General features: G+C 40.7%; 3 protein-coding genes across 10 annotated transcripts; 1 reads left to right on the top strand and 2 right to left on the bottom strand.

Moving 5' to 3' along the window:
• Positions 1-438: 438 nt before the first annotated feature.
• LOC100284661 (CFM6) lies at positions 439-5,349 on the bottom strand. 7 transcript variants are annotated; one of them, XM_035965910.1, is made up of 7 exons: positions 4,964-5,286; positions 4,566-4,685; positions 4,141-4,495; positions 3,488-3,669; positions 2,702-3,023; positions 1,732-2,133; positions 439-1,243 (listed from the first exon to the last, which is right to left on the bottom strand). In XM_035965910.1, the coding sequence occupies exons 4-7, from the start codon at positions 3,592-3,594 to the stop codon at positions 890-892; spliced, it is 1,185 nt and encodes a 394-aa protein (XP_035821803.1). In that variant the 5' UTR covers positions 3,595-3,669; positions 4,141-4,495; positions 4,566-4,685; positions 4,964-5,286; the 3' UTR covers positions 439-889. The 7 variants fall into 7 exon arrangements, with proteins under 7 accessions (XP_035821803.1, XP_035821805.1, XP_035821807.1 ...); XM_035965912.1 differs by having other exon boundaries at positions 4,141-4,432; positions 4,964-5,250; XM_035965914.1 differs by lacking the exon at positions 4,566-4,685 and having other exon boundaries at positions 2,702-3,002; positions 4,141-4,293; positions 4,964-5,250.
• A 917-nt stretch (positions 5,350-6,266) lies between these two features.
• On the top strand, positions 6,267-9,825 carry LOC542753 (chloroplast srp54 receptor 1). Its single transcript, NM_001112262.1, is given in 11 exon segments — positions 6,267-6,567; positions 6,676-6,780; positions 6,886-6,959; positions 7,046-7,104; positions 7,935-7,972; positions 8,277-8,397; positions 8,496-8,564; positions 8,658-8,740; positions 8,833-8,901; positions 9,027-9,089; positions 9,176-9,825. Coding segments are annotated over 11 exon segments (1,089 nt in total). The 5' UTR covers positions 6,267-6,273; the 3' UTR covers positions 9,290-9,825.
• Positions 9,826-11,163: 1,338 nt separating this feature from the next.
• On the bottom strand, positions 11,164-21,481 carry LOC100277245 (uncharacterized). Of its 2 annotated transcripts, NM_001361287.1 has the most exons (19): positions 20,810-21,438; positions 20,187-20,709; positions 18,978-19,226; positions 18,320-18,408; positions 17,963-18,173; positions 17,709-17,887; positions 17,344-17,580; positions 16,330-16,637; positions 16,039-16,132; positions 15,888-15,944; positions 15,658-15,792; positions 14,809-14,874; positions 14,501-14,614; positions 13,415-13,576; positions 13,203-13,331; positions 13,019-13,120; positions 12,394-12,470; positions 11,901-12,161; positions 11,303-11,748 (listed from the first exon to the last, which is right to left on the bottom strand). In NM_001361287.1, exons 1-18 carry the CDS (start codon positions 21,371-21,373, stop codon positions 11,927-11,929), a joined length of 3,531 nt encoding a protein of 1,176 aa, NP_001348216.1. In that variant the 5' UTR covers positions 21,374-21,438; the 3' UTR covers positions 11,303-11,748; positions 11,901-11,926. The 2 variants fall into 2 exon arrangements, with proteins under 2 accessions (XP_035821683.1, NP_001348216.1); XM_035965790.1 differs by having other exon boundaries at positions 11,164-12,161; positions 20,810-21,481.
• Between the last annotated feature and the right edge of the window lie 2,503 nt (positions 21,482-23,984).

The raw sequence follows: 23,984 nt of genomic DNA on the forward strand, positions 1-23,984 counted from the left end.
AAAATTTGATCTCACCGACTCATCCCAATGAAGTGGCTTTCTGGTGGAACAGTTACGCGCTTCTCCATTTGCAGTTTTGAATGAGGACTCGCGTCACACAGGGCCAGGGAACCCCACCCACTGCAAATATTCTTGTATGCCTTGCATGCATGCTGCTTCCCCCCCAAAGTCAATCGATTCACATACTTTTCTCGGAGATAAAGTTTCAAAACCCCACAAAAACAAAAGGCAGTGGCAGAATTATGCAAAAATTCAGCGACAGTGCAAGCAAGTTGTTAAATTCACAAGGACAGCGACAGATTATCCAAACATTTGACTTGCTACCCAGCAGCAACATCATTGATCGTTGTGGGAAGAAAAGGAAGGAGAGCCACCAGAAAAGTGACGCGCGGCCTGTGCAAGGATGCTGTGATAAATTTAAAAAGGAGACCTCATTTGAAAGGCTTGGATTTCCAAGGTTGTTGTTCATTAATCATGACCAGAAATCACCTCAGTGCTTCACCAGGTGTTGGTGGCCAACTCAGAGGATACTTTCTTGAGCAGCACAATATTATAGTACCTCTTCCCTAATGTATAGTACTCTTCCACAGCTGTCACATGTGTCCCAGCTCCTCTGACAGCAAGGAGGGAGCAATTTTATTACAAGGATATGTTAGATACACGGCCACATTTGGCTGAATTTGTTGTACTGGCATACATCAAGTCCTTCAAGGTAAACCGCCACACCAAAAAAAGAAGAAGAAGAAGCTTAATTACAGCTGACAACAGAAGCATGTTATGATGAGGTGGCTCGATCCAAGGCAAATTTCTAGCCAACAAGGTCATTATGTGAGGCAAGGTAACCACACTTCGCCCGCCCCAATTGGCTAAACCTCCATGATCAGAAACATTAGCTAGCGTCTTCAGAAACGCTGGCCATGCTTTCGGTCTCGTTGTCGTCGTCGTCAGCATCATATTCACTGCCGGAACTATCTTCCTCGTCGGATTCAGAAACATCACCAATGTGAAGATCAGAGAAATGATTCGTAGCCAGGTGAGGCTCTTGGCCCTTCCCTCGATCCAATCCCTCCATTTTGAGCAAAGAAGCTTCTCTATCATCACCGCAAACAAGATCAGATTTCTGGGATTGTGAAATTCCATAAAGTGCGACATGCCGGTAATAAAGCTCAAGTTCCTTCTCGGATATTGCAATGAAACGCCGAACTGTCTCCAGCGACTGTTCGTATTTTGATTTTTCAAGTGCCTGGTGATCAGAGAAGGGCAGATGTAAGGACACATAAAAGATGTATGCAGATCTAGAATCAGCATGATGGCTAATTATCAAGACAAGAGGATTGCAAAGAACCTCAGCTGTGCATTAGTCTACATGAACTGGGAACACGGGAGGTATGATTCAGACATGGATTTAAATCAATGGAAAGGTTTAACAGCTTCTACTAGTTTATTGTTATGTGCATATCTATTGTGTTGTAAAATACAAACGGAGCATATAGCCATCGCATTTTAATAGCATACATTAGCAACAACAAAAGAGGTTATTGGACTTGGACTACACTGGAAGGGAAACCAACAAGAATAAATAAACAATTCACCAGCTTCGAAGATGATGAAGATGTATAAGGACAAAAGAGGTTTGGACCAATATATCTTTGGAAACATAATCATTTGAAGCATCCATAAACACATTGTTTCCATAGCAACAAAATTAAACTAAACAAACATCCCAATTACCTTTTTCTTTGACAGTGTATCAACAGGTGACATAACTTCTGGCTGAACATAGCTCTTTCCTCGATAGAAGACTATGGTGTCATCTCCAATGACGTTGACAGGGATGCCACCGCTCAGTCGGGCTATCTCGTTTGCATATTCCTGGATCTGCCCTGGTTTGCAGGGCTTACATATGACCTTCACAGTTTCATGTTTTTTCCAATGCAAATGCATGTTCAGAATTACGCCTCCAAACACTCCTCGCCTTCCAACAGGGACATAATTTGATTTTTTCTGTGAAACCTTCTTCAAGTAAAATCTTTCTTCGCCGCTAAGATCATCCACTTTAGCCATAGGGCCTTGGGCTTTGGCAATCTCATACTTCTTTAGTTTTTCTACCAACCTAGCTTCCTTTAGTTTGGCCTGAAAGAGAAAAAAATGTGCATTTCAATTTATTTTCTCCTAAGAAACCAAAAAAATAAACGGGAGAGATCGCACTGCCTTATAGTTTTCAGTTAGGGCTCAAACAAATCAAATGGGCTTTAATACAAAGAACTACACTACATTGTATCATAGAAACAATATCAAGGAAAATAAATGTAAAGGAATTGTTCCATAAAAAAACTTGCTATAAGGACAAAACAATAATTGTGATTCGCATTAAAAAAAGAACAGATCTAATGGTGAAGGCTCGCGCATGAGTGAGGTTTGAGGAAGGGATAAACCGAGGCAAGCCTTCCCCACGCATATCAAGGAGAGGCTGCTTCGAATCTGCAACCCGGTGACTCAATGAGATAGCTCTCACCACTACACCAGACCTTCCCTTCTTAATGATGATTCAAATGCTGCTGCATAATAATTAGGAACCTCAATTTTTAATAATGTCACAAATTTGACTGATACATCAAGCAAGATGCGTGAAGAAATGGATCAACAAGACACGGGCCAAGCAAACCAAACTAATCCATATGATAGAGTATACGTACACTACCTTCTCGATCTTATATTTTAGCCTAGCTTCAGGTGTGGGAAATTTCTGTTTTATTTTCTTTCCCTTAGGCCTGATGCGCCGTGGGTCATTTTTATTTGCCTCCTTCCTCTTCTTCTTTTCCTTCTTCCTTTGAAGCTTCAAACGCTTCTTTGTCAAATACCTTCTCTTTGTGGAGGGCTCCACCTCCTCAATTTGAAACTTGGGTTTTCCATCATCGGACAAAACTAGATTCACTGATCCATAGGTTGCCCATCTCACAGCCAATGAATGCCCAGACAGGTAAAGGGGGCTCAGGAATTTGCTGGGGGAAACAATAGTGGATCTGTGACAAACATAAGGAAGATACAAGAACTAAAATCAAACCGGCATGCATGAAAAAGGACTCAAAACCATTGTGACACCCTTGCTAACACTTGACGTGTTAAAACATGCTTCACATCTTGGATTAGTAAACTTCAGACAATAATTTGAGTGGTTAAGTGTGTAACACTTAATCAGCGAACTCTCATGATATATGTTCCAGAACTCAGCAGAAGAGACTACTTGCTACTTACAGAATAACTGGAGTAATAGCCTTGTGATTTCATATTGCAAAGATCAGCTGCAACCGCTATGTGCCTAATCTAAAAGGGAAAACAACATGTTGCAGCCTGAAAAGCACCAGGACATTGGGACCATGCAATTAGGCATACATTCTGCTCATGTGGTGTTTCTCTTTCTCCTTTGGCGTATATGCATACAAGTGAGGACTCAAAAGAGCAGTAAGAATTGAAACTGTGTCATTACCTGAGAGCTGGAGGATAAGGCGGAACTAGTTGCCTCTGGGATATATTCTGGAGCGTGAACGAAGCCAACTTTCTCAGATTTTGACGCGACAGGATACGGGTTGCCATAGTCTACGACTCGTTTGCCAAAGCATTATGAAATTTTGTTCTATGGTGGCGTGTACTTCTTAAAATCAACCTCACCTGAAAGGAGAAATGAAGGCATTAATTCCTTTTAGCCTCGATGTCAGAATCCAAGGGTCATACCATATGTTATGTTCGGTTTTGGTTGAACCAAAATCAGATATGCATCAAGCCTTTGAATCTTAGCTACTACAGTATTTGGGAGCAAAGGAAATAGAAAACAATTGTGGCCAATTGCAATCAGCCCATTAATGCAAAAGATACAATCGTCTATGTCATCTCAATTGTCAACGTACCGTTCATCGCGTCTCGAAATAATGAAACGGGAGTGTTAGGGCCTGTGTAGTAAATAAAATCCCCCAAATAGCATAACAGACATACACATTTGAATGAACAAGAACGAATTCGCACAGAACCATAGAGACGGACGGGATTTACCCACAAAGATTGGGGTTGGGGGAGGGTAAAAACCCATGTGGGCCGCACGCGTGGCAGAGGGGAAAGGCAAAAACAGAGGTGGCGCGGTCTCACCGGGGCAGAGGTCGGTGACAGTGAGCCTCCGCTGTGAGCGTCGACCCACCTTCCTCCTCCTCCACAGCGTCCCGGCGTCGGCCCGGTACTCCCTCTCCTCCGGCACAGCGGGAGGGCGAGTTAGAAAGCCCGTGTCAGTTTCCGGCACCCTGACTGCTACAAAGCACAGTGCCCGTCAGCCGCTGGTGCCGTCATCCATATAACTGGGATTTTTGCTTTTTTTTAGTCACTCCGCTCGCCAGTGGCGGAGCCAGCTAGCGATCGAAGCCTGGGCACCGGGAGCAATTCCAGCCTAAACCCGAAAAGTAAATGATGCTCATCTCATACACTCATAAATTTGGCCAAAGCACACAGCCTGCACTTAAGCTCAGATGTAAGTATGTAACAAATCAGCGAAACTATAAGGACCCAAAGATATCGCTTACTCTGAGCCACCCAAATTCACCGTTACTGCTAACAATTCCAAGGGCATCACTAGGGCGACGAAAGAGAAATCAATCCTCCCAATTCATGAAAAATAGCTCCGGATAAAAAGGATGAGGCATCTAAAGGAAAAGGTATAATACATGATAAAAATGAGGGTCATCGCCACCATAAATCAGATGCAAACGTTAGTTGTGACTGAGTGTTACCAAATGCATTCATGCAGCTTGTGAGACTCATCTACCACGACATGGAACACCAGAAATTGAGCACATGGTCTGACATATATTGTATGTGGTTCAAGAAAATAGCAAGTTGACTATAGGTGCAAGACACACTAAGTAATACTAAAATATGCCACATACATGCCTGAAAGAGTTCATAGGAAAATGGCACACACCTCCACAGGTTCGGTCTTTTGCTCCTGGATCGAGCTATTGGGGGACAAGGCCTGCAGAGGAGAGGCGAGGGGCGGGCGGCCGAGCGGCTTCCGGATGGCCTGCAAGACTAAGCGCCTGGCCTTGCCGGGCGGCCGTTGCGCGGGCCACGGGCGGACGGCCGGCGGAGCCGTGCCCGCGCTGGAGCGACCGAGCGCAAGCCTGCGGGGGCGCTGCGCCGGCGCGGGGCTGCGGGAGCGGGGGCACGCCGGTGCGGGGCTGCGGGAGCAGGGACTACGCCGAGCGGCTGCGGCTGCCGAGCTGCGTCCTGCGGGGGCGGCCTGCGTGCTAGTGTTTGGGGCAGCTGAGCGCTGGTCGTGGGCCTGCTCTTCGCTGGGTCGACAAGGGCGAAGCCTAGGCACGTGCCCGGACTGGTCTGACTAATTATATATTTTTGGTGATTTTTATATAAAGAATAAAATGATACCGAACACGTCTAAATGATACAAATATTATTTGTTCATATTCGAATTTGATCTATTTAAAAGGGCTAAGTTTCAATCCATATCTGAGTCCAGATAATCAGCATCTGAATTCTTAAATTTAGATATTTAAGATGTCAATATATATTTAAATCTTATCCTACATAACTTATATTATGGATACCCGAAAAAAAATATAAAAATAAATATAAAACAAGTAATATCCGTACGTATCTGGTTCGATTCGATTACACCCCTTATGTCTCTCATGCTTGCTTCACGTCCCGTTCGAGCAGTGATCTTTCCTTTCACTAATCAGTGTTTTTAAATGTGAAATTAATCAGTTTCATGTTTAATAAATAAATAAATAAATAATGTATTATGATACTATAAATATTGTATAGAAAACTGAATAGAGAAAATGGTTGAAGATGAAGTGAAATGAGAAAAGAAGGGATATTAAAATATGAATAAAAGTGTGAATATGGATATTTTAAAAAGGGAACTGTTAGAGTTAGCCTTAGATATCCCCAATAATCTCTCACTTTATTTTAAACTACACTCTACCGTATACACGTTTTGGTAACACAACCCAAACAAAGCAAAAAGATTTGATGCGCGGTTTGTGTCACGGTGTGTCGGTGTGCCTCTTCGTGGGCCCCACATCCAAAAAAATTAGAGTCCCGTTCATTTTGAGCCCTCAAGGCCTCAAGTCCACATTGGAGCCCCGTTCGTTTTGGGCCCCCATGCCCAACGGAACGGGCAACGGGTCCTGTTTCCTCCCTGCCGAGAAGAAGAAACACAAGCGCGGTGCTATCCACCCATCAGCTCTCGTATCCGCAGCGCCCGGAATGGCGGCACCCTCCCACGTCCTCCCGTTCCTGTCCCCCGCCGGCGGGTGTGCCGCCTCCTCCGCCCGCGCCCACTCTGGCTACCGCGCTGGTCTCCTGCGCTGCTCGGCCGCGGCCGGCCAGGCGGGCTTCTTCACTCGCCTCGGTCGCCTCATAAAGGAGAAGGCCAAGAGCGACGTGGAGAAGCTCTTCTCCGGCTTCTCCAAGACCCGCGAGAACCTCTCTGTCGTCGACGAGCTCCTTACTTACTGGAACCTTGCCGACACCGACCGCGTCCTCGACGACCTCGAGGAGGTGCTCCTACCCACTACTGCCTCAGTTCTCCCTCTGACCCTCTCTGCTGCCTGCCCCATCTGTTCGGTTCTGATGATGCTCCTTGCCGATGCACACCCCGTCACACAGGCGCTGCTGGTCTCGGACTTCGGGCCCAAAATCTCATTCCGGATCGTCGACACGCTCCGCGAGGAGATCCGCGACGGCAAGCTCAAGTCTGGCGCCGAGATAAAGGTTAACTCGATCGGTCTCGGCTGCTGGTTTCAGTTGCACTGATCATTTTTCGTTGGTTTAGCCGTTTAGCGGCTTACATTTTACAGTGTTGATGGTCGATTGCAGGCCGCGCTGAAAAGGTGCATCCTGGAACTGCTGACGAGCAAGGGCGGCAACTCGGAGCTCAATCTCGGATTCAGGTTCTGCTCCCTCCTGCCTAGGAGAATCTTTTGTTGATTGAGGTTTGCGACTTGCGAGGTCTCATTGCGCTCTGTCCTTCTGCCAGGAAGCCGGCTGTCATCATGATCGTGGGAGTGAATGGCGGGGGAAAGACGACCTCGCTAGGTACACTGTCTGCTGCAATTGTTGATTGCGCTGTATTCAGTTAGATAAACTTTTGTCTGTGCAACTTGACCTGACACCGATTTTCAACTGGGTCCTATAACCTTAGAACTATGTGGCCCTAGTTTAAGTTAGGGATGGCAATGAGTATGAGTATGGGCAGATAACTACGTGTAATTATCTATTGGGCACGGGCACGGTGGAATTTGTTATCATGGATACTGGTATGGATATAACAAGTTATCCGCTGATAAATTTTTCACGGGCATGGTGGAATATGCAGTATACATAGCCATTACCTGATGGGTATCTGTCATGTGGGTATCCATACATTATCCATGGGTAAATTATATTGTTCTTCCATGAATATTGTTTATATTATTGTCCAATAAATTGATGTTGTTGGAATACTGAAATTGTTGTTTGATGTTGCTAGAATGATGAAATTGATGAATTGTGACAAAATTATTGTTTGGTGTTGAATGTTAAAATTATAGTGGGTGGACGGGTAACGAAATCCGACGGGTAGTGGATAACCGACGGGTACGGGTATGAGTACAAATCCATACCCACAAATATATATGGGTATGAGTATGAGTTTAGTTTTGTCTCACGGATATGGATTCACGAACCATATATCCGTGTACTACCCGGCATATTGTCATCCCTAGTTTGAGTAGATCACATTTGCTTTGGACTCGAGCCACTGCTTAGTTTGCTACTCTGTTCTTTCTATATTAATTTTAAAATGATGTTTTCCTTGAATTCAACAATATGATGGTACCAATTAGTACCATAGATTGATCATGCTTTTCATTTGTTGTATTTTGCAGGGAAGCTTGCTTACAGGTTTAAGAACGAAGGTGTCAAGGTGAGTATATTTTCTTGACATCTCCTGTTTTATAGGCTAGCTGTGTCGGAAAAGGTCCAGTTATATGTATCGCCTCAGGACATTGTTGCTACAGTGCAGTAGTAGTAATGTACTCCTTACCCTCTATTTGTTGTTTTGGATCAACCATGTTTTCCCACAAATAAATGGGCATTGTTGCTAGTTGCTACAGTGTAGTAGTAGTAGTAGTAGTGTACTCCTTACTCTATTTGTTATTTTGGATCGACCATGTTTTCCCACAAATAAATTAATTAATTTGCAACTCCTGCTTTGAACCGTAATATAGGTATTGATGGCAGCAGGTGATACCTTCAGAGCAGCAGCTCGTGACCAGCTAGAAGTTTGGGCTGAGAGAACTGGTTCAGAGATTGTCATTGACAATGACAAGAAGGCACAGCCTCCAGCAGGTATGACCACGTGGTCTGCCAGAGCATTATGAAAGCACTTTGCTCTCTCATAAGGAGCTACACTCTTTATGTTTCATCTAATTTGACTTGTTTGGTAGTTCTTTCGCAGGCAGTAAAGCGCGGGAAGCGTGAAGGGTTTGATGTGGTTCTATGTGATACATCAGGAAGTATGGTGGTTACTACAGACTTCGATTATCATCTGTTTATAGGTATTTACTTGTTGTTGGCTGAAATTAACGACATTGGAGCACCCTTTGCAGGACTTCATACAAATTATGGTTTGATGGAAGAGCTGGTTTCTTGCAAAAAAGTCCTAGCTAAAGCGCTTCCTGGTGCTCCAAATGTATGCTATATTCAATGTATACAGATTTAATTTGTTTTATTATTTGCTCATTTTTAGTTGGTAATAACTATATATTGTCCAATGGTCTACAGGAGATTTTACTGGTTCTCGATGGAACGACTGGCTTGAACATGTTACAGCAAGCAAGGGAGTTCAATGATGTAATCACTGCACCTGATAATTCAGTTTCAATTTTCATGATCATTCGTTCAAGAGGATTATTGGCCTCCTCGCTAAAAAAGGGGGGGATTATTAGTGATGCTCTACTCTCTTGGCTCTTGTCCAGGTTGTAGGAGTCACTGGATTCATCCTGACAAAGCTCGATGGCACTGCGCGCGGTGGCTGTGTGGTAGGCTCAACTTTGTTGCGTAAACAAACCTAACAATGGCAATCGTTACTGTCTGACCTGGATTTTTGTTGCTTGGCCTGTTGCAGGTTAGCGTTGTGGATGAGCTTGGCATCCCGGTGAAGTTCATTGGGGTTGGTGAAGGGATGGAAGACCTGCAACCTTTTGACGCCGAGGCATTTGTTGAAGCCATCTTCCCATGATTTTGGGTTTTGGAGAGATAATTCATGCTTCTACTGTAAAGCTTTGGACTCTGCCGTTGCTTTGGCTCGTTGTGCGAGTTTTTTTCTTGTTGGGAACTACGATAGTGGTAGGAAGCACATGGCCCGTGTCAAGATGAACTGGAACTGGAGTTGAGGCAAACAAAGTGGAGCGTCCAGCTTTGGAGCCCTAAGGGATGGTTTGGTAATCAGAGAATTAGATAGGGTCTATAGCGGAGAAATCTCCTTGTTGAGGACTAGTTTGGTGACTAGAGAAATGCAGGGGATGAGAAATAGAGGGGATTCTTCATCTATGGGTCCTCTACATTTCCCTGGTCAATAAATTAGCCCTGAATGGATTCTTCTCCCATGGATCCCTTAAAATTTCCTATTCACCAAATCAGTCTTAAACTGTTGAGTTGCACCAGGAGGATTCAGAGAAAGAATTGTAGAATATGCTCGATCCTATTTTTTAAAACTCCAGTTGTAACAAAATTCTTGGATTAACTGAATCGATCCAAATCTGTTTCGTTTCTAAACCTCTGGCTTCTTCCATGCATCTCTATCTCCAGTTTTAAACTCCATGCAGGAAGATGGAGGCTAACGTTGAATAGCATCGAATGACTAGTGATATGCCTGTCGGCAAGAATTCGGGAAATCGGTAAGTTTTTGGTGGCAACGATGTGCCGGGCCTTAAAGTGGGAGGCAATAGCAAGCTCTGCTAGATCTTTGTGGCACTGTTCCGGGAAGCAATTGAATCAAAGAGCAACATAGAGATGACAATGGATATCTGATACCCGACGGGTATTTATTGTATTAGAGTATGTATATAGGCTAAATATTCTACCTATATGTCTTTTATTGGACAAAAACATTCACCCAGTGTCCATCGTTCATACTTAAAATGTTTCGTCCTCATTCGTACTTGTTAACCCGTGGCTATAAAATACTCGGTATAAACTTGGCCAAAAACATAAACTTAAGCATTTGGCCTAGCCAAAACAAATTAAACCCTAGCTATATTAATCTCTTTCTACTCTAGAAGTCCATAGACAGGAAAAAGATCTTTACATATCGGATGTAAAGAATCTATTTTACAGCCTCTCACATATACCAGCTGTTGGTCCATATAAATAGAAGAAAAACAAATTACTAAAGAGTTATTTTGTAAATTTTAATCTGTGTTTGTAGACCTCCGAGTGATGGATATGAGGGGCTGTAAAAGATAACGTTTACATCCGGTATGTACAGAATTTTATTCCATAGACAGTGCACAGTCCAAAGATAGTTGTACTCTTGCTCATCCAGGTCGTAACCTCATCAAATCAATTGTGTAAGTATAGTTTTCAAATAGATTTTATAGTTGTTTCTTGTACAACTATGAAATAAGATATTACTTCTGTAGATTTAAGTACAATTCTAGTCATATAGTTTGATTTTTATAGCCATGTGTCTACATTGTTAGAATTCAAATGGTGTAGTGCTTAATTATGGCACATAGTTTATTTTAATTTGATGTTTAGTACCTAGTATTTTTTAGAGCTCATTATATTTGTTGAATGATGTTTAACATATATGATAGATGTCTAATCTTTGTGGGTACAAGTGACTCACATGAGTATGAGTTAAATTTATACTCACAAGTGGATATGAATGACTCATACTCACATAGGTATGGGTATGGGATAAATTTATAGCCACCAGTGGATATAAATGACCCGACGAGATTATTTTTTTATAGTACTTATAGAATAGTAATACCCGATGAATATTTACCCACTACCATCTATAATGCAACCGCACAAAAACTAGCTCAATGGTCATAATCTACATAATGGACAAATTGAATGATTTCATTTGGGCTTGTAAGAGTAGAGTTTTCTTGTCATTGTGGTTCATATATTGATTATGAATACATCATTAGTTCATTACACAAAGATCCACCGTCTAGTGGAGAAAGAATAATTCAGACATTGTGCTATCCATAATACTCTGTGTTACCCATAATACTCTTCCTGGTCAAATTTCAGTGGAGCATTATTTCAAGAAATTAACTGCTAATCAGAACAGCAACTATTTTAATGATCTTATCAATAGAAGGTTAGTACTTCCTCCGTCCCAAAATATAGTCGTTTTATCCTCGTTCATTCGAATGACAATGAATATAGACATACACACAAAATGCATTTATAGGTTAATTAATGAATGTATGTTTAATAATTTTGGGACAGGGAGTACAAACTATTGATATGGTGTTGCTGGCTGTCAATCGGGTCCATGTTCTTATCATATCCCAGTCCATAGAGCAGACAGGCTCACCATCGTCAGCCATCTCTATTCTGTTGCCTCAAGGAGTTTGTTTGAGTTGAGCACCTCTCTATTTGAGCACCTGGCAAGCCTGGTGCTACTACTGTTTTCTTTAAAACCAAAATCCATCGATTGCAGCGGGGTATTCAATCCACCTACAAGCCAAAAATTTTATTCTACAAAATTTTAGCCGAAATTTGCAAGGATCTCCAAGATGAAAGCGTTAGTGAACTGTTGATCTCTTGCGCTTCTTGAAATGAGGAGTGCCAGGGGTGCACACCCCGGGCCTCACTATTTTGCATCTTACCGGAGGAACCTCACTATTTTCCTTGGCTATTTTCCTGGTTGCCATTTCGACTTGGGCTTGGAAGTAGTCCTATCGCCCTTGCCACCTGAACCTCTGCTTAGATGCCTCCTTTTTGCAGCATGAGGGTTGTTACCTCTCCCTGTCCTTCTCTTCAAATGAAAATCCTTGCCCTGCTTCTTCCCAGCTGACCAACTATTTGGCGGTGCTCGACGACTAGGTGTGCCTTGTCCAGTTTCAGCATTAGAATCAACTAGTTTCCTCCTGTACAACAATAAACCGTTAGGGCTGGTTTGGTGACCAGGCAATTGGAGGAGATCCATGGGAAGAAATCCTTGCTCCCACCAAATCAGCCCAAGGGCTAGTTTGGGAACCCCATTTTCCCAAATGATTTTCATTTTCCCATGGGAAAATAGAAATCCTTTGGGAAATTAAGGTTTCCAAACTAGCCCTAAGCGATTTGTTAAGCAACAGGAAAAAATGGCTCCAGGCTAACCTTTTGCCATCACGACGCCCCTGTTCTTTTGACTCCAGATGTGCACCATCAGTTTGGTTACGATTTCCTTTGCGACCCTGAAAATCGCAAGTACACACTATTGAGATGATGCATACGGGATAACACTCTCGCGTGTAACTGGTTAGCCGGACACGCCAAAGGAGCGGTCTGTTGAGCGCCTGAGCCAGCCCGGGTACGAGTCGCGGCACCAACTTTTTTAAGAAAAAAAAGTCCAGGGGACGTCTCTCCCCTTGGTCGAGGGGAAAAAAGGATGATACATACGGAGTACAACATAAGGTACAAACGATGTATCTGTATTTGTATTAACTGGCGAATATAGTACATACTAAAAACAGTACAAGATGATCCTACCACCTGAGTATACATAAATAGTATCAACGGCCATCTGCTTTATATCATATGCCTTAACCAGGCATGCTGCTGTTTACAAATACATATATAGGGCTACCAAAATATGTCACAGGTGCACATGCAATCGATTTTGCTCTTAGCCATTACCAATATAAAGTTCATAACAAGAACTCACTAACGGCATGCCCCATTGATCAAAAAAATAACATATTGTTTCCACGTCTAAATGGCAAGTTAGTAATTTGAATCTTACCTCTTCAACACTTCTAACAAAGCCCTTGAACTTGTCAGGTGTAATTAAGTCGATAGCATCAAAGCCGCATTTCCTAATTAATATTTCTAATATTAGTACGACCTGCAAATATAAGGTCGCAGCATGTCATCCGCAGCCTTGTACAGAAAAAAAAGGAATTAAACCTCAGAATATTTCTACCAACCTTCCCTTTGAAATGATGCTTTGTAACCAATGACCATGGTAATATCCCACTTATGATATCTGCTTGCAAGTTCAATAGTTTTTGTGGTTGCAAAGAAGTTACCAATACCTTGACAAAGCCCAAGGCTGCCTAAAATCGAGCACACCAGACTATCAGCAATAGGAATTAGAAAAATAACTGAAAATATGGACATAGGGAATCGCAGAACCGACTTTAGTTACTTCAATGGCTTTATGTTGCAGCAAAACTAATACTGACTCTATCAGATTCGGTACTTCCATGCAAAAATTAGCGTCACTGTATATAAGCAATGACAGTGCAGCAATTGCTCCACTCACTATGTGAGGAGATGGACTTGAAAGATATCCCATTACCTGAATAACAAGATAGTCAATAAACTTCAATAACACAACTTGTAAAAGCACCTTATGCACTTTACAAGATTGAAATATTTATGACGTTCACACAAAATAAACCATGTGATTTATAGACATTACAAGTTTGCAAATAGTTGTGAATTGGAAAAACAAAAGGCTAGGCATTTGATTAGCTACTGTTACAGCTAACAGCTCCATTGCGATCTTCATGCTGTTTTGTTGCTCGTCACATAATTTATGACATGTAAACACCATGGATACTACTTATTCAAAAGCCTCCATAGTTCTATATTTTCCACGAGAATTGTGCAGCAAAATATAACCTGATATCCTTTAGAAGGTGGCCCTTGTGCCCCTAAGAGAACAATCGGATTGTTTTGTGAAATCATCAGTGGTTTAAATCTTACCGTTGGTGATTGTATATCTTCAAAGTAGATAAAAAATGGAGTACTCTCAAATTTGTACCAAAGTTATCAAAAAATATGTTAACATCTACAGTACCAAACAAGTGCACTATGAAGAAATATTTGAGTGGATTTGATGAAACCATTTGTGTTGTAGATGCCGGTGCACTTATCTATAAACTTAGTCAAAATTGTAGAAGTTTGACTTAGAAAAAACTAAAAAAACCTACATTGTGGAATGGGGGAGTAATATATTTGGATTTGAGGGACAGAGGAATAATATGTTTGGATTTGAGGGGGATGTATCCAAATGAAGCCTAAAAATACCGATGTCATGTCACTCCATATCTAAATGCAGAGAAAATACCATAAGTTTAACAAAAAAATGTTCAGCAGAAATAACTAGCAGCAGGAAACAAATGGTAACTGTCGGGCAAGCAAGACACTTATAATAAATTTCGAAACCAAATAAAACAAAGGGAAACATGTTGAGAATAGAGTATTTTATGTAGCTAACCATTGTAAACAATCGTTGAAGATCTGAATCTGCACTATTTGACTCTGGGCTTCTCAAGTTTGTACTAGTTGCCAGGAGCACATCATATGCTAATTTTCTACTTTCCTTCTTAGACTGCACCAGAAAAATAAAGGAATTTTGAATAAATAGAGCATATTGGCATCAGAGAAAGAGAGATCCTCATGTTACAACCTTTTCCATACACCATTACTGTTCAGATTTCCATACAGCAATGATGTACATTTCGTTGGATATTATCTAATACACATTTAATAATTGTTTAGTATGTGAAGATAAGAAAGGAAAACCTTCAGTGCAACTATTAGTTCATTTAGAATCAAGAATGCCTTCTTGCTGGTGTTCTCTTCATTAACCTTGAAATAGTAAAAATGTATGTCAGAGAAATGCAACACAAACCCAAACTATATAAAACAAAACTAGATAAGGCAATTCATGAACACAAGCACAAGATAAGAATGCAATCATATTTCAATAAACCCCGTTTTGCTAGACCTTAAAATCTTATTGGAATTGCATTGTTTCATATCGTAAGAATAAAATTTTGTAGCATTAGCATTCAGTTAAGATTCTGACAACCAACAAATTTTGTACGAAAGAGTGCAGCTTAGAAAACAAACTTGTGCTTTTTGTCCAGAACCTGTAATTGAAATGTTTAGTTGTTTACTTGTCGAAAGTTTACTAAGGGGGTGTTTGAATGCACTAGAGCTAATAATCAGTAGCTAAAATTAGTTGAAGACATCCAAACACACTAGCTAACAGTTCAACTATTAGCTATTTTTAGTAAATTAGTTAGCTAGCTAATTCCACTAGCAATTTTTTAGCCAACTAACTATTAGCTCTAGTGCATTCAAACGCCCCCTAAATAAATTTGAAACAAAAAGCACCTTCAATACTGTAAAAGAATTGCTTTTATTAATTTTTATATTTCTGTGCGGACATCACTGAGATGTAGCAATATAAGCATAGTCTGCAGGCATATTCAAAAAAACAAGGAAAATAGACTCTGGCTTTGCATGATGATCCAGAGAAGCCCCATAATGCTCTCAAACAAAGCACCCATAAAACACAAGCCCTATAAAAGCAAAGCTCTAGATACAAATCACATTATGATCAAATGGAAAAAAATGTCAACCTACTTTAATCATGTGAACCAATAAATGCTGGTAGCATAATAGTTGGTTTTCTAAAACTGTGTTATCCAAAGCTGACTTCATTCCATGAAGCAATAGCATCATTTCATCCAAATGAGCCAAAGAATATTCACTATGTTCCTGAAAGTAAGAAAAATATGAGACATTAAGGTCATCTCAAGCAAGAAGAGGAAGAAAAACATCAGTGTCATGACTGACAGGAAACTACCACTAACCTTCACAATTGTGCTCAACGCAAAGAGAGCTTTGTTGTGACAAGACATGCTGCTGTCCTGCGGAAGGAGTAGATAAAGTTTATGAAAAAAATGAATGTTTACTAAGAGTTGGGGTCTTGGGGTAGTAGGAGCAGAAATAAATAAAGAGTACCAGCAAACAAGACTTGATAAATCCGAAAAGTTTATCAAGCAGATCCTCATCAGCAACTTCAACAAATGTGGAAATGAGTTCTAGTAGAAGAGACCTGCGCAAGCAATACAATGATCATATAATGTATACATCCTAGACTAGCACAAAGTAACAAGATGAGATTGAGTTTCATCATAAGACACATGCACAAGCAAAACTACATCATCAAGCAGTTTGTGCGCTCTTTTCTGAACAGAAACCGACTGAACATGAAAATCTAATCTTTTAGGTGAGTGAAAAGAAGCAACAAACCTCTTATTATTTAGCTCCACTGTAGCATCAGTACTTTTTTCGTCCTTCCTACCTATCTCATCAGTTTTGCATTCAGTACTTTCTCCATCCTTCATGTCTACTTCATCGGTTTTGAATTCAGTACTTTCTGCATCCTTCCTATCTTTCTTTTTGACAAGTTCATCCATCCTATCTTCTTCATCAGTTTTGCATTCTTGACTATCTGGCTCCAATGGAGTATCTTCTAAATCAAACCTTTTGACTAGTGAAACAAAAAGCTCACATATGTTCATGCTTCCAGAAAGCTGAGCCAGGCATCTCAAAGCAACCTGGAAAGAGATAATGAGGGTCGGATCAAGTAAAAGAATATTGCTTATAAGCACAGTATATTAACAGAGAAATTGCTTAAGCTCACATAACATTAGCGAATAAATGGCTGTCAAGTGAAAATCATTACAAGTTAGAACTGATCCTGAAGAAAAGAGGGAAACTAGACTTCCAAATGTTCCACTATGCATGCACCAAAAATGCTAGTTTGTAGGTGGAAACTACTGCAATTTTTGGAAACCCCAACTTTATTGTGCCAGTACTTAGCATTCACCCATTTAGGGTGTTAAACTGTTAACTGTTCAGAAAAGAATTTTTTCTTCCTTCTTCTGGAATCTGGAGTCTAGCCCATAACAGATAGAGCTGTTTATTATTATAGCAGAGAACATTTCAGAATGGAAAATGTGAAAGTTGGATCCTGATCATCGTTGGCATCAAAATCCCTCCTTAGTAAAACTTGCACTTGATAAAAGTTCTACTATACCTCAGTAGTTTACCTATGTCAACAAAATAAATTTAGTTCCCAGTTCGGAAGTACAAATCTGACAACTCTTGTAGAAATATAATGATGCTAAATAGGGTGCAGCCAGATGATTTTTTAAGACATAACTAAATTAGGTATTATAAGATACAAGATGTGTCACAGCATGTACGCGGCTGATTCAATACTTAAAATTTCAAATTGAAAGAGATCAGTAGGAGGTGCACCTTCAAATGAGCACGCTTTTCAGGTGAGGAATCGAGGAAATAGTCTGTGAAAGTGCAGAGAAGACTGGTAGAATATGATGCTAGAACTCTTAAGTTCTTGCAGGCATCTTTTTTGGAACACTTATCTAAACGTGCACATTTGAAGCTGTAAGGTTTTGAGAACAAGGCTGAAAGTTCCATATAGATTTCAACATCTTGATCCCCAGTACTTAATCTTCTGGTTCCATCTACAAGTTGCTGAGAAACGATAAAAAGAAATATATAAGATATGAACCCTCTTTATAATTCCGAAGGCAGAAATGTCCAAGGGACCTATATAGCAAACAACAAAAGTGCAGCATTGTATGATAGCTGAGCATCCAAACCTGCAGGGCTTGAACAGCATATTTGTACAGACAGTCATCACACTTTGAAATCTGTACCAGCAATTTGAAAAGGGAACCAACGCTATCGTGTACATCGATAGGATAGCGGCAGAAGGAAGGAAGCAAGTTCCACAGTTGATCAGTCCAAAATTTCAAGTCTTTACGTTTCCGTTTTTTCACTGAAATTAAAGAAAAAATATATGAAATTGGGTTTTGTGTGCTTTTGAATGGATTATTTGTGTCTAGTTACTTACCCCTGTTCAATACACTTTGTACAGATTTTGCTAGTGGTACAATATGTTCTAGAAAATATTGCAGCGGGGCTCCATATGTATATTTATCCAGAATAGGTAGAAGCCAAGTATTGGAGCATGTCAAGCGGTTTTCATCAAAAGTTATTGGAAGTAATGAAAGTACTTTATCAGGTCCCATAGCAATCACTGCTGCTCCAATGCATTCTTCAACCTGCATGTGATATAAGTTCAACAAAACTACAGTTAAAGCACTTATATATAATTCTGTCATGAAAGAAGTTGAAAAATGTTTTATATTGAAGGGCATCAGAGTAATCAAGACAAGGCAAATACCATTATACCAATAAATGAACTTACATTCCTCAGTTGTGATTCTTTGTCCACTTTCATAGCAAACTGTGCCAAAGTAAGTAGGATATCTTTCATAAAGATAAAAGAGCTCTCTCCTGGAAAAAGTAATTCAAACAGAAAAAAGTCAATGAATCATTCGACTGAATGATACAATCATACAAAGAGCAGGTCATTGGCATATATGCAAAAAGGATTCACAACAGATCTGAAAGATGTGTTCATCTGTCTGCCTAAAATGATTACATGGGTGCTCCTGACTTTGCAGCTAATACATTTTTTATGGTGCATCATCTACCCTTTTGTAGTCTTTCAAGTGTTTGGTCGTAATCAACAAGCCCATTTTGCATATGATAGGTTGAAAACGCATTATACCCAAAGATTTAGTCTTAATTAGAGTGCATGGAAAACAGTTGTCTACTTGCCTGAACCTTGATTTGTGGCTTCTGTTGGGTTTCAACTCTAGCCTGCCCTAACTTGCTTGGGACTAAAAGACTTTGTTGATGTTGTTGTGTATGTAGAAAAGGCGCATGCAGTTTTATGAGGTAAATTCAGATTGAAAAATCAAGATGTCGAGATTAATTATTCCTATAGTCTAATTGAAATATTTCTGTGATAGTCTAATTGAAAATAAGAGATGCCACTGCTGAAAAAACTGAAGACATACCAAGTTTCAGAAATAAACCCAATACTATTGTTAAGATACTATCCGGAGGGTAAGCACATGTGTGAAGTCTGCTGTTGATTGTTAAACAGATTGATTTCAGGGCACTTTGATCACTCAAACCCTCAAAGCGACTGTTGGTAAGCTGTGGTCCACTAGTGACAAAAATATTTTGATTAATATGAGAATCAATACAGTCTCGCACCACTTTTGCTATATCATCCGAACATTTTCTGCCCAGAGTTAAGTATCCTGCCAAATTGAGAGTTAAACATAGGCTACATTTGATAAGCATTATATTGCATATATAAAGAACAGTCAAAAAGAGAAAAGAAAGCAGGAAGCAGAAGAACTTTTCTTCTATATTCGATTCGCTATTTGGCACAAGGCGAGGAGGAAAGAATAGAAGAAGCATCTGACTCTTTCATGCATACTCCACCTGGATGATATAGATCATACTATTAGGTAGTCTCCGAATCAGTGATCTGTCTTTGATGACATCTATCTGGTACCACGCATGAAGCTTGCTTCGTTCTGGTTTTTTCTGGTGTGTGAAACATTATAGGATGGTGCGAGCCCCAGAAAGAAATCCTGGGCAGTGGTTTACTTGATTTTCTAAGAACTAAGACTGGCGAAGGGAAAGGATGGTAAAGATATTGAAGTACTCACCAAAAACTAGGATGAACCGACAGCTTCGAAAAAAGAAGAAGATTAACTTCCCCTACTACTTACTACTCGACGATTCGACCATTCATGGTTGGTGTGGCTCCTAGGCTACATTTGATAAGCATTATATTGCATATATAAAGAACAGTCAAAAAGAGAAAAGAAACAGTTGCCACTAGAGGGATGCATAAGCATGATCCACAAACTATAGATTCTGAAGGATGACATATTCGAAAAAAATCCTAGGTAGACAACTGCAAATTAAAATGGTGACAGCATATGAGATATGCTCCCAAAAAAAAACAATCTGAAAAAACTAGATGGCAGCTTTGAACAGTTAGGATATACTAAAGGAATAATTCCTTCCTATTGAAACATTGAAACATTGGAGGGAAGCATGGTGTATTTCCAAATATGGTCAGCCAATTATGTCAATAGGAAATTTATTTTTTCTGGATGGATATGTGTATACCATAAACTCATAATAGAAGTGTCAATATATATAATTAGACAAGGCTGGTGCATAAGACATGTACACGTACACACCTGAAACTGCCTCCAATGCAGTTGGAAGGGCCTCCATCCACAATTTTGAGCGGCCAACAAGTTTATCCAAGCAACTTTTAATTAGGTGAAATGCTGAGACAATGGTATCATCAGGCTTCTTCTCATCATAAGGCAGGTAAGCAACTACCAAGGATACAAGACTCTCCACCTCAGATTCAACACCTTCAGCCTTCAGATGATCCAACAAGGTTACCAAAAGCCTTATAGTGTGCCTCGTGAGTGGGGTAAAACAAGGGTTCAATAACTGATAAGCATCCAAGAACACATTCTTCCTTGCCTTCTTTGATAGATATGGAACTAAATTCACCATTGTACCTAGCATATGAGCTGCTTCTGTCTCTTTACCCTCAGAAATATCTGAATTCAAATGGACAATACTTTGGACTGAAGAAATGTGCTTCTCGAACATGCAAGTTGCAGCATTGCTAGCTTTCTTCGTGCAATCACACTGTGCCAAGTAAGCAAACAGCTTCTCAACACTCTCCTGCGCGCATTTTCGAACCTAGAAAGCAGCGATTGACATCCACATGAGCGAGGTTGCAAAAGGTCTATTGCTGATTCAGCAATTCCTAGTACTACTGGATACTAGTTATCTCGCTCACCTTGGCTCGCTGGTCCACAGAAGCCGCAAGGAGAGCTTCCAGAGAAGCCGCCACAGCATCCCAATCGGCTGCTGCATCGAGATGGAGGGTCACGTGGCCGAGGGACTTGACTACCGAGCGCACGGTGCCTGTCGGGAGCCGGGAGGCGTCGGGGGACGACAGAAAGGCGGCGAGTGCGGAGGCAGATTCGGAGGCGGCGTCTGGCGGGAGGGGCGACGGGGAGGATGGGATGTGGGGCAGCAGGGTGACAAGCAGAGAGGCGAGGGCGGCGGCGGCGGCGGGGTCTGCAGACCCGGCGGCACGAAGGGCGGAGACGGCTGCGGGAAGGTAGGACGCTGGGGTAAGGGGCAGGCCGTCGTCGAGGAGGATGGACCGGATGGCGGCGGCTGAGGCGAGGAGGTGACGGTGCTGCGGGGCGGACGAGCGGCCGTAGCGAGCTGTGAGGGCGGCGCAGGCGTCACCGGAGAAGGACTCGAGGGGGAGCGTGGTTTGAGTGGGCTCGTCGGCGTCAGAGTCGAGGTCCGCGTTGGCGGCGGCCGCCAAGGCTCTCTGCTTCCGCTTCATGGCCGCGGTGCTGAGAACTGAGAGGCCGACCAAAGGGGTTTGGGAAGTTTTCTTCTCTTTTTAGAGATGGGTGCCCTAGGATTAAAATTTTGACAATTTAAACTGACCAAATTGGGCTTTCTTTTGAGCGGGGAAGTAGGATTAAAATTTGGACCATGTATTGATTCGGTTCAGACGATTTCATCTGTGTTTTTTTTTTGAAAAATAGCTTATTTCGACAAGCAAGGATACATTTGAATTAAGTTATTGTATGGGCAATTAAACTGATTTATTTTATTTTTGTCATTTTTAAAAATTTCCCTTTGCTGAGACTAAATCCGCGTAGCAGTATATGTCATTGTGTTGAGATATCACGTCACAAATAGTGTGAACGATATTGTAATCCTCACGTTGCACTAATGTTTAATGTTGGTGTCGTAGCTCATGGCGCCTACTCAAACGGCCTCAACTTGTTCCCTAACTAAGGCTAACCTCATTTGTTTCTCACCCCTATCCCTCTATCTCCCTCTACTCAATCGGTCAATCCTTCTAACCTTCTTTAGTTTGTTGAATCAACATTAGAATCATCTCATTGGTACCATAACTACTCTTGTTCCCTTCAACGAATTTAGTCAAAAACTCAGGCATTGTTTGGTTTCCGTCTCTTAAACTTGGCTGAAGGAATGACTAAAGGAGGCCTCATAAACTTTAGTCCTTCAATCGGCAACGTGTGATGAAAGTTGACCAAATTTGCACTTTTACAGAGTCTGTACCTCATCAGTCCAAAACGAGAGGCAGGCTAGAACTGAACCCCATGTATTAATTAGAGACAATTTTGTCTTCATATACATTAGCTAATGTTCTTTAGTTAGTTTTAATTTTTAGAACCAAACATAATATTCTATGGACTAAAGTTTAATCCTTCAAATTTAGAAGAGTGGCTAAAGGAATTAAATAGGGTCTTATAATGATTCGACTTAGAATAACTAAAATTTCACTATATCTCTACTATATAAAGCACCAGTTTCAATGGTCGTCCCGGGTCATCCTTCCCACTTAATACAAAAATAAAGTAAAATTGTGCACAAATGAGGGTTTGAACCTTGTTGGTTGGCTTCACATTAACATCCGTCTAACAAATACTCCCTCCGGTTTCCTATTAGTTGTCGTTTTGGATAAGATTCGAGTCAAACTTACAAAATTTTGACTACAAATAACTATTTTGTTATTTAGTTTTGGAACCTAATATTTATATGCACCAATTTGTCATAAAAAGTATTTTTATAAAAGTATAAATGTATTAAGAGTTCATTTGTATTTTAACAAAAAACATTAGTTAAAGTTATATTTTGGAGACCGTGTCGTTGTCCTAAACGACAACTAATAGGAAACCGGAGGGAGTAGAACACACACATTTTTGTGTCTTATTAAGACAAAGTCTACACATACGATATATAGAAACTGTGGCAATACACGGGCAACCGACTATTCAAAACATGAGGCTCATCTTGGATCTAAAGATTCTATAATTGTATTTTATTTTACTTGTGCATTAAGAGACATACAAGATGAAAACATAAAAGAACCCCATAAAGATTTACTAGCCAATCCTGGATATTGAGTTATGCTCTAAATTTTCAAGGATAATTCTAAAATATGCCAAGAGAACAGAAAATGAACTTAACAATGCATTTCACAAGAATGTTTCCTATGGTTTTTATTGCTCAACTTTTTTGGGACGCTTTCATGTCGATTTGATGGTCAAACCAAAACCTTTTCCAAAGTTCCAAAAATTAGTTGGTTTTCACTTGATATACTATGCCAACTATGTCTAATTTGTTGTTAACTTTGACCCAACGAAGATATAAGGTTAACATTTTCCCTGTTACTTTGAAAATGTCTTGCTCTTGTGTTCCTTCTTACTGAATACTGATGCAATAAATTTATTCTGTTTTATGACATAGTATTATCATTTGCAGATACATGTTTATCTTGAAACAAATGCATGGATGAACATATTATAAAGACTGCGTAAAAATTTTGTAATAAAAAACTTTTACTTTGTGAAATAGAAAAGGCTTAATTACAAACAAGAGATACCTGCGGCAGTTTTTTGTTCCTTTTTGTGATTGAAAAACTTAATTTAGTGTTGTCCCTTATTATATTGCAATCAATTTGTTAGGTGTGCGCTACTGCGAGAAGGCAGTGTTCAATCTTAATTACGGGTGTAAGGAAAATGGACCCCTGCCAATTTTTCTAAATGATTTCGGCGTTTGATGATCAACATAACATGTGGATTAATGTGTTTGCTAGTGTTTGTGTTTGTAGTTCACATGATGCGAAGAGGATTGGACTGAGGCTTGGAGGATGCAACACATCAAAAGAAGACCTAAAAGATCCATAGAAGTCCAAGACTCAAGAACAAAATAAGCCCAAGGAAATAGTGAAGAAATCCAAGAATAGGGTAGTCAGCCAGCGCTCTGGTGGCACCGGGCAGTGAACAGTACATGTCCGGTGTGCAGCCGGACTGTCAGTGCAGAGAGATCCGCAACTAGGGACTCTCGAGCGTTGTGTGCACCGGATAGTCTGCAACGGTTAGATCCAACAGTCGACTGCTACATACCTCAACAGT

This window comes from Zea mays, chromosome 3 (assembly GCF_902167145.1).
Source record: "Zea mays cultivar B73 chromosome 3, Zm-B73-REFERENCE-NAM-5.0, whole genome shotgun sequence".
NCBI lineage: Eukaryota > Viridiplantae > Streptophyta > Magnoliopsida > Poales > Poaceae > Zea > Zea mays.

Coding starts and splice junctions, on each gene's coding strand:
- LOC100277245 (XM_035965790.1), bottom strand. CDS start 21,373: ATGAAGCGGAAGCAGAGAGCCTTGGCGGCCGCCGCCAACGCGGACCTC. Junction 17,581..17,708: donor ATGCTGTTCAAGCCCTGCAG/GTTTGGATGCTC, acceptor ATCGTTTCTCAG/CAACTTGTAGATGGAACCAG. Junction 12,162..12,393: donor GGGCGTCGTGATGGCAAAAG/GTTAGCCTGGAG, acceptor ATTGTTGTACAG/GAGGAAACTAGTTGATTCTA.
- LOC100284661 (XM_035965910.1), bottom strand. CDS start 3,594: ATGGCAACCCGTATCCTGTCGCGTCAAAATCTGAGAAAGTTGGCTTCG. Junction 3,024..3,487: donor CCTTATCCTCCAGCTCTCAG/GTAATGACACAG, acceptor TGTTTGTCACAG/ATCCACTATTGTTTCCCCCA. Junction 1,244..1,731: donor ATACACTGTCAAAGAAAAAG/GTAATTGGGATG, acceptor TCTGATCACCAG/GCACTTGAAAAATCAAAATA.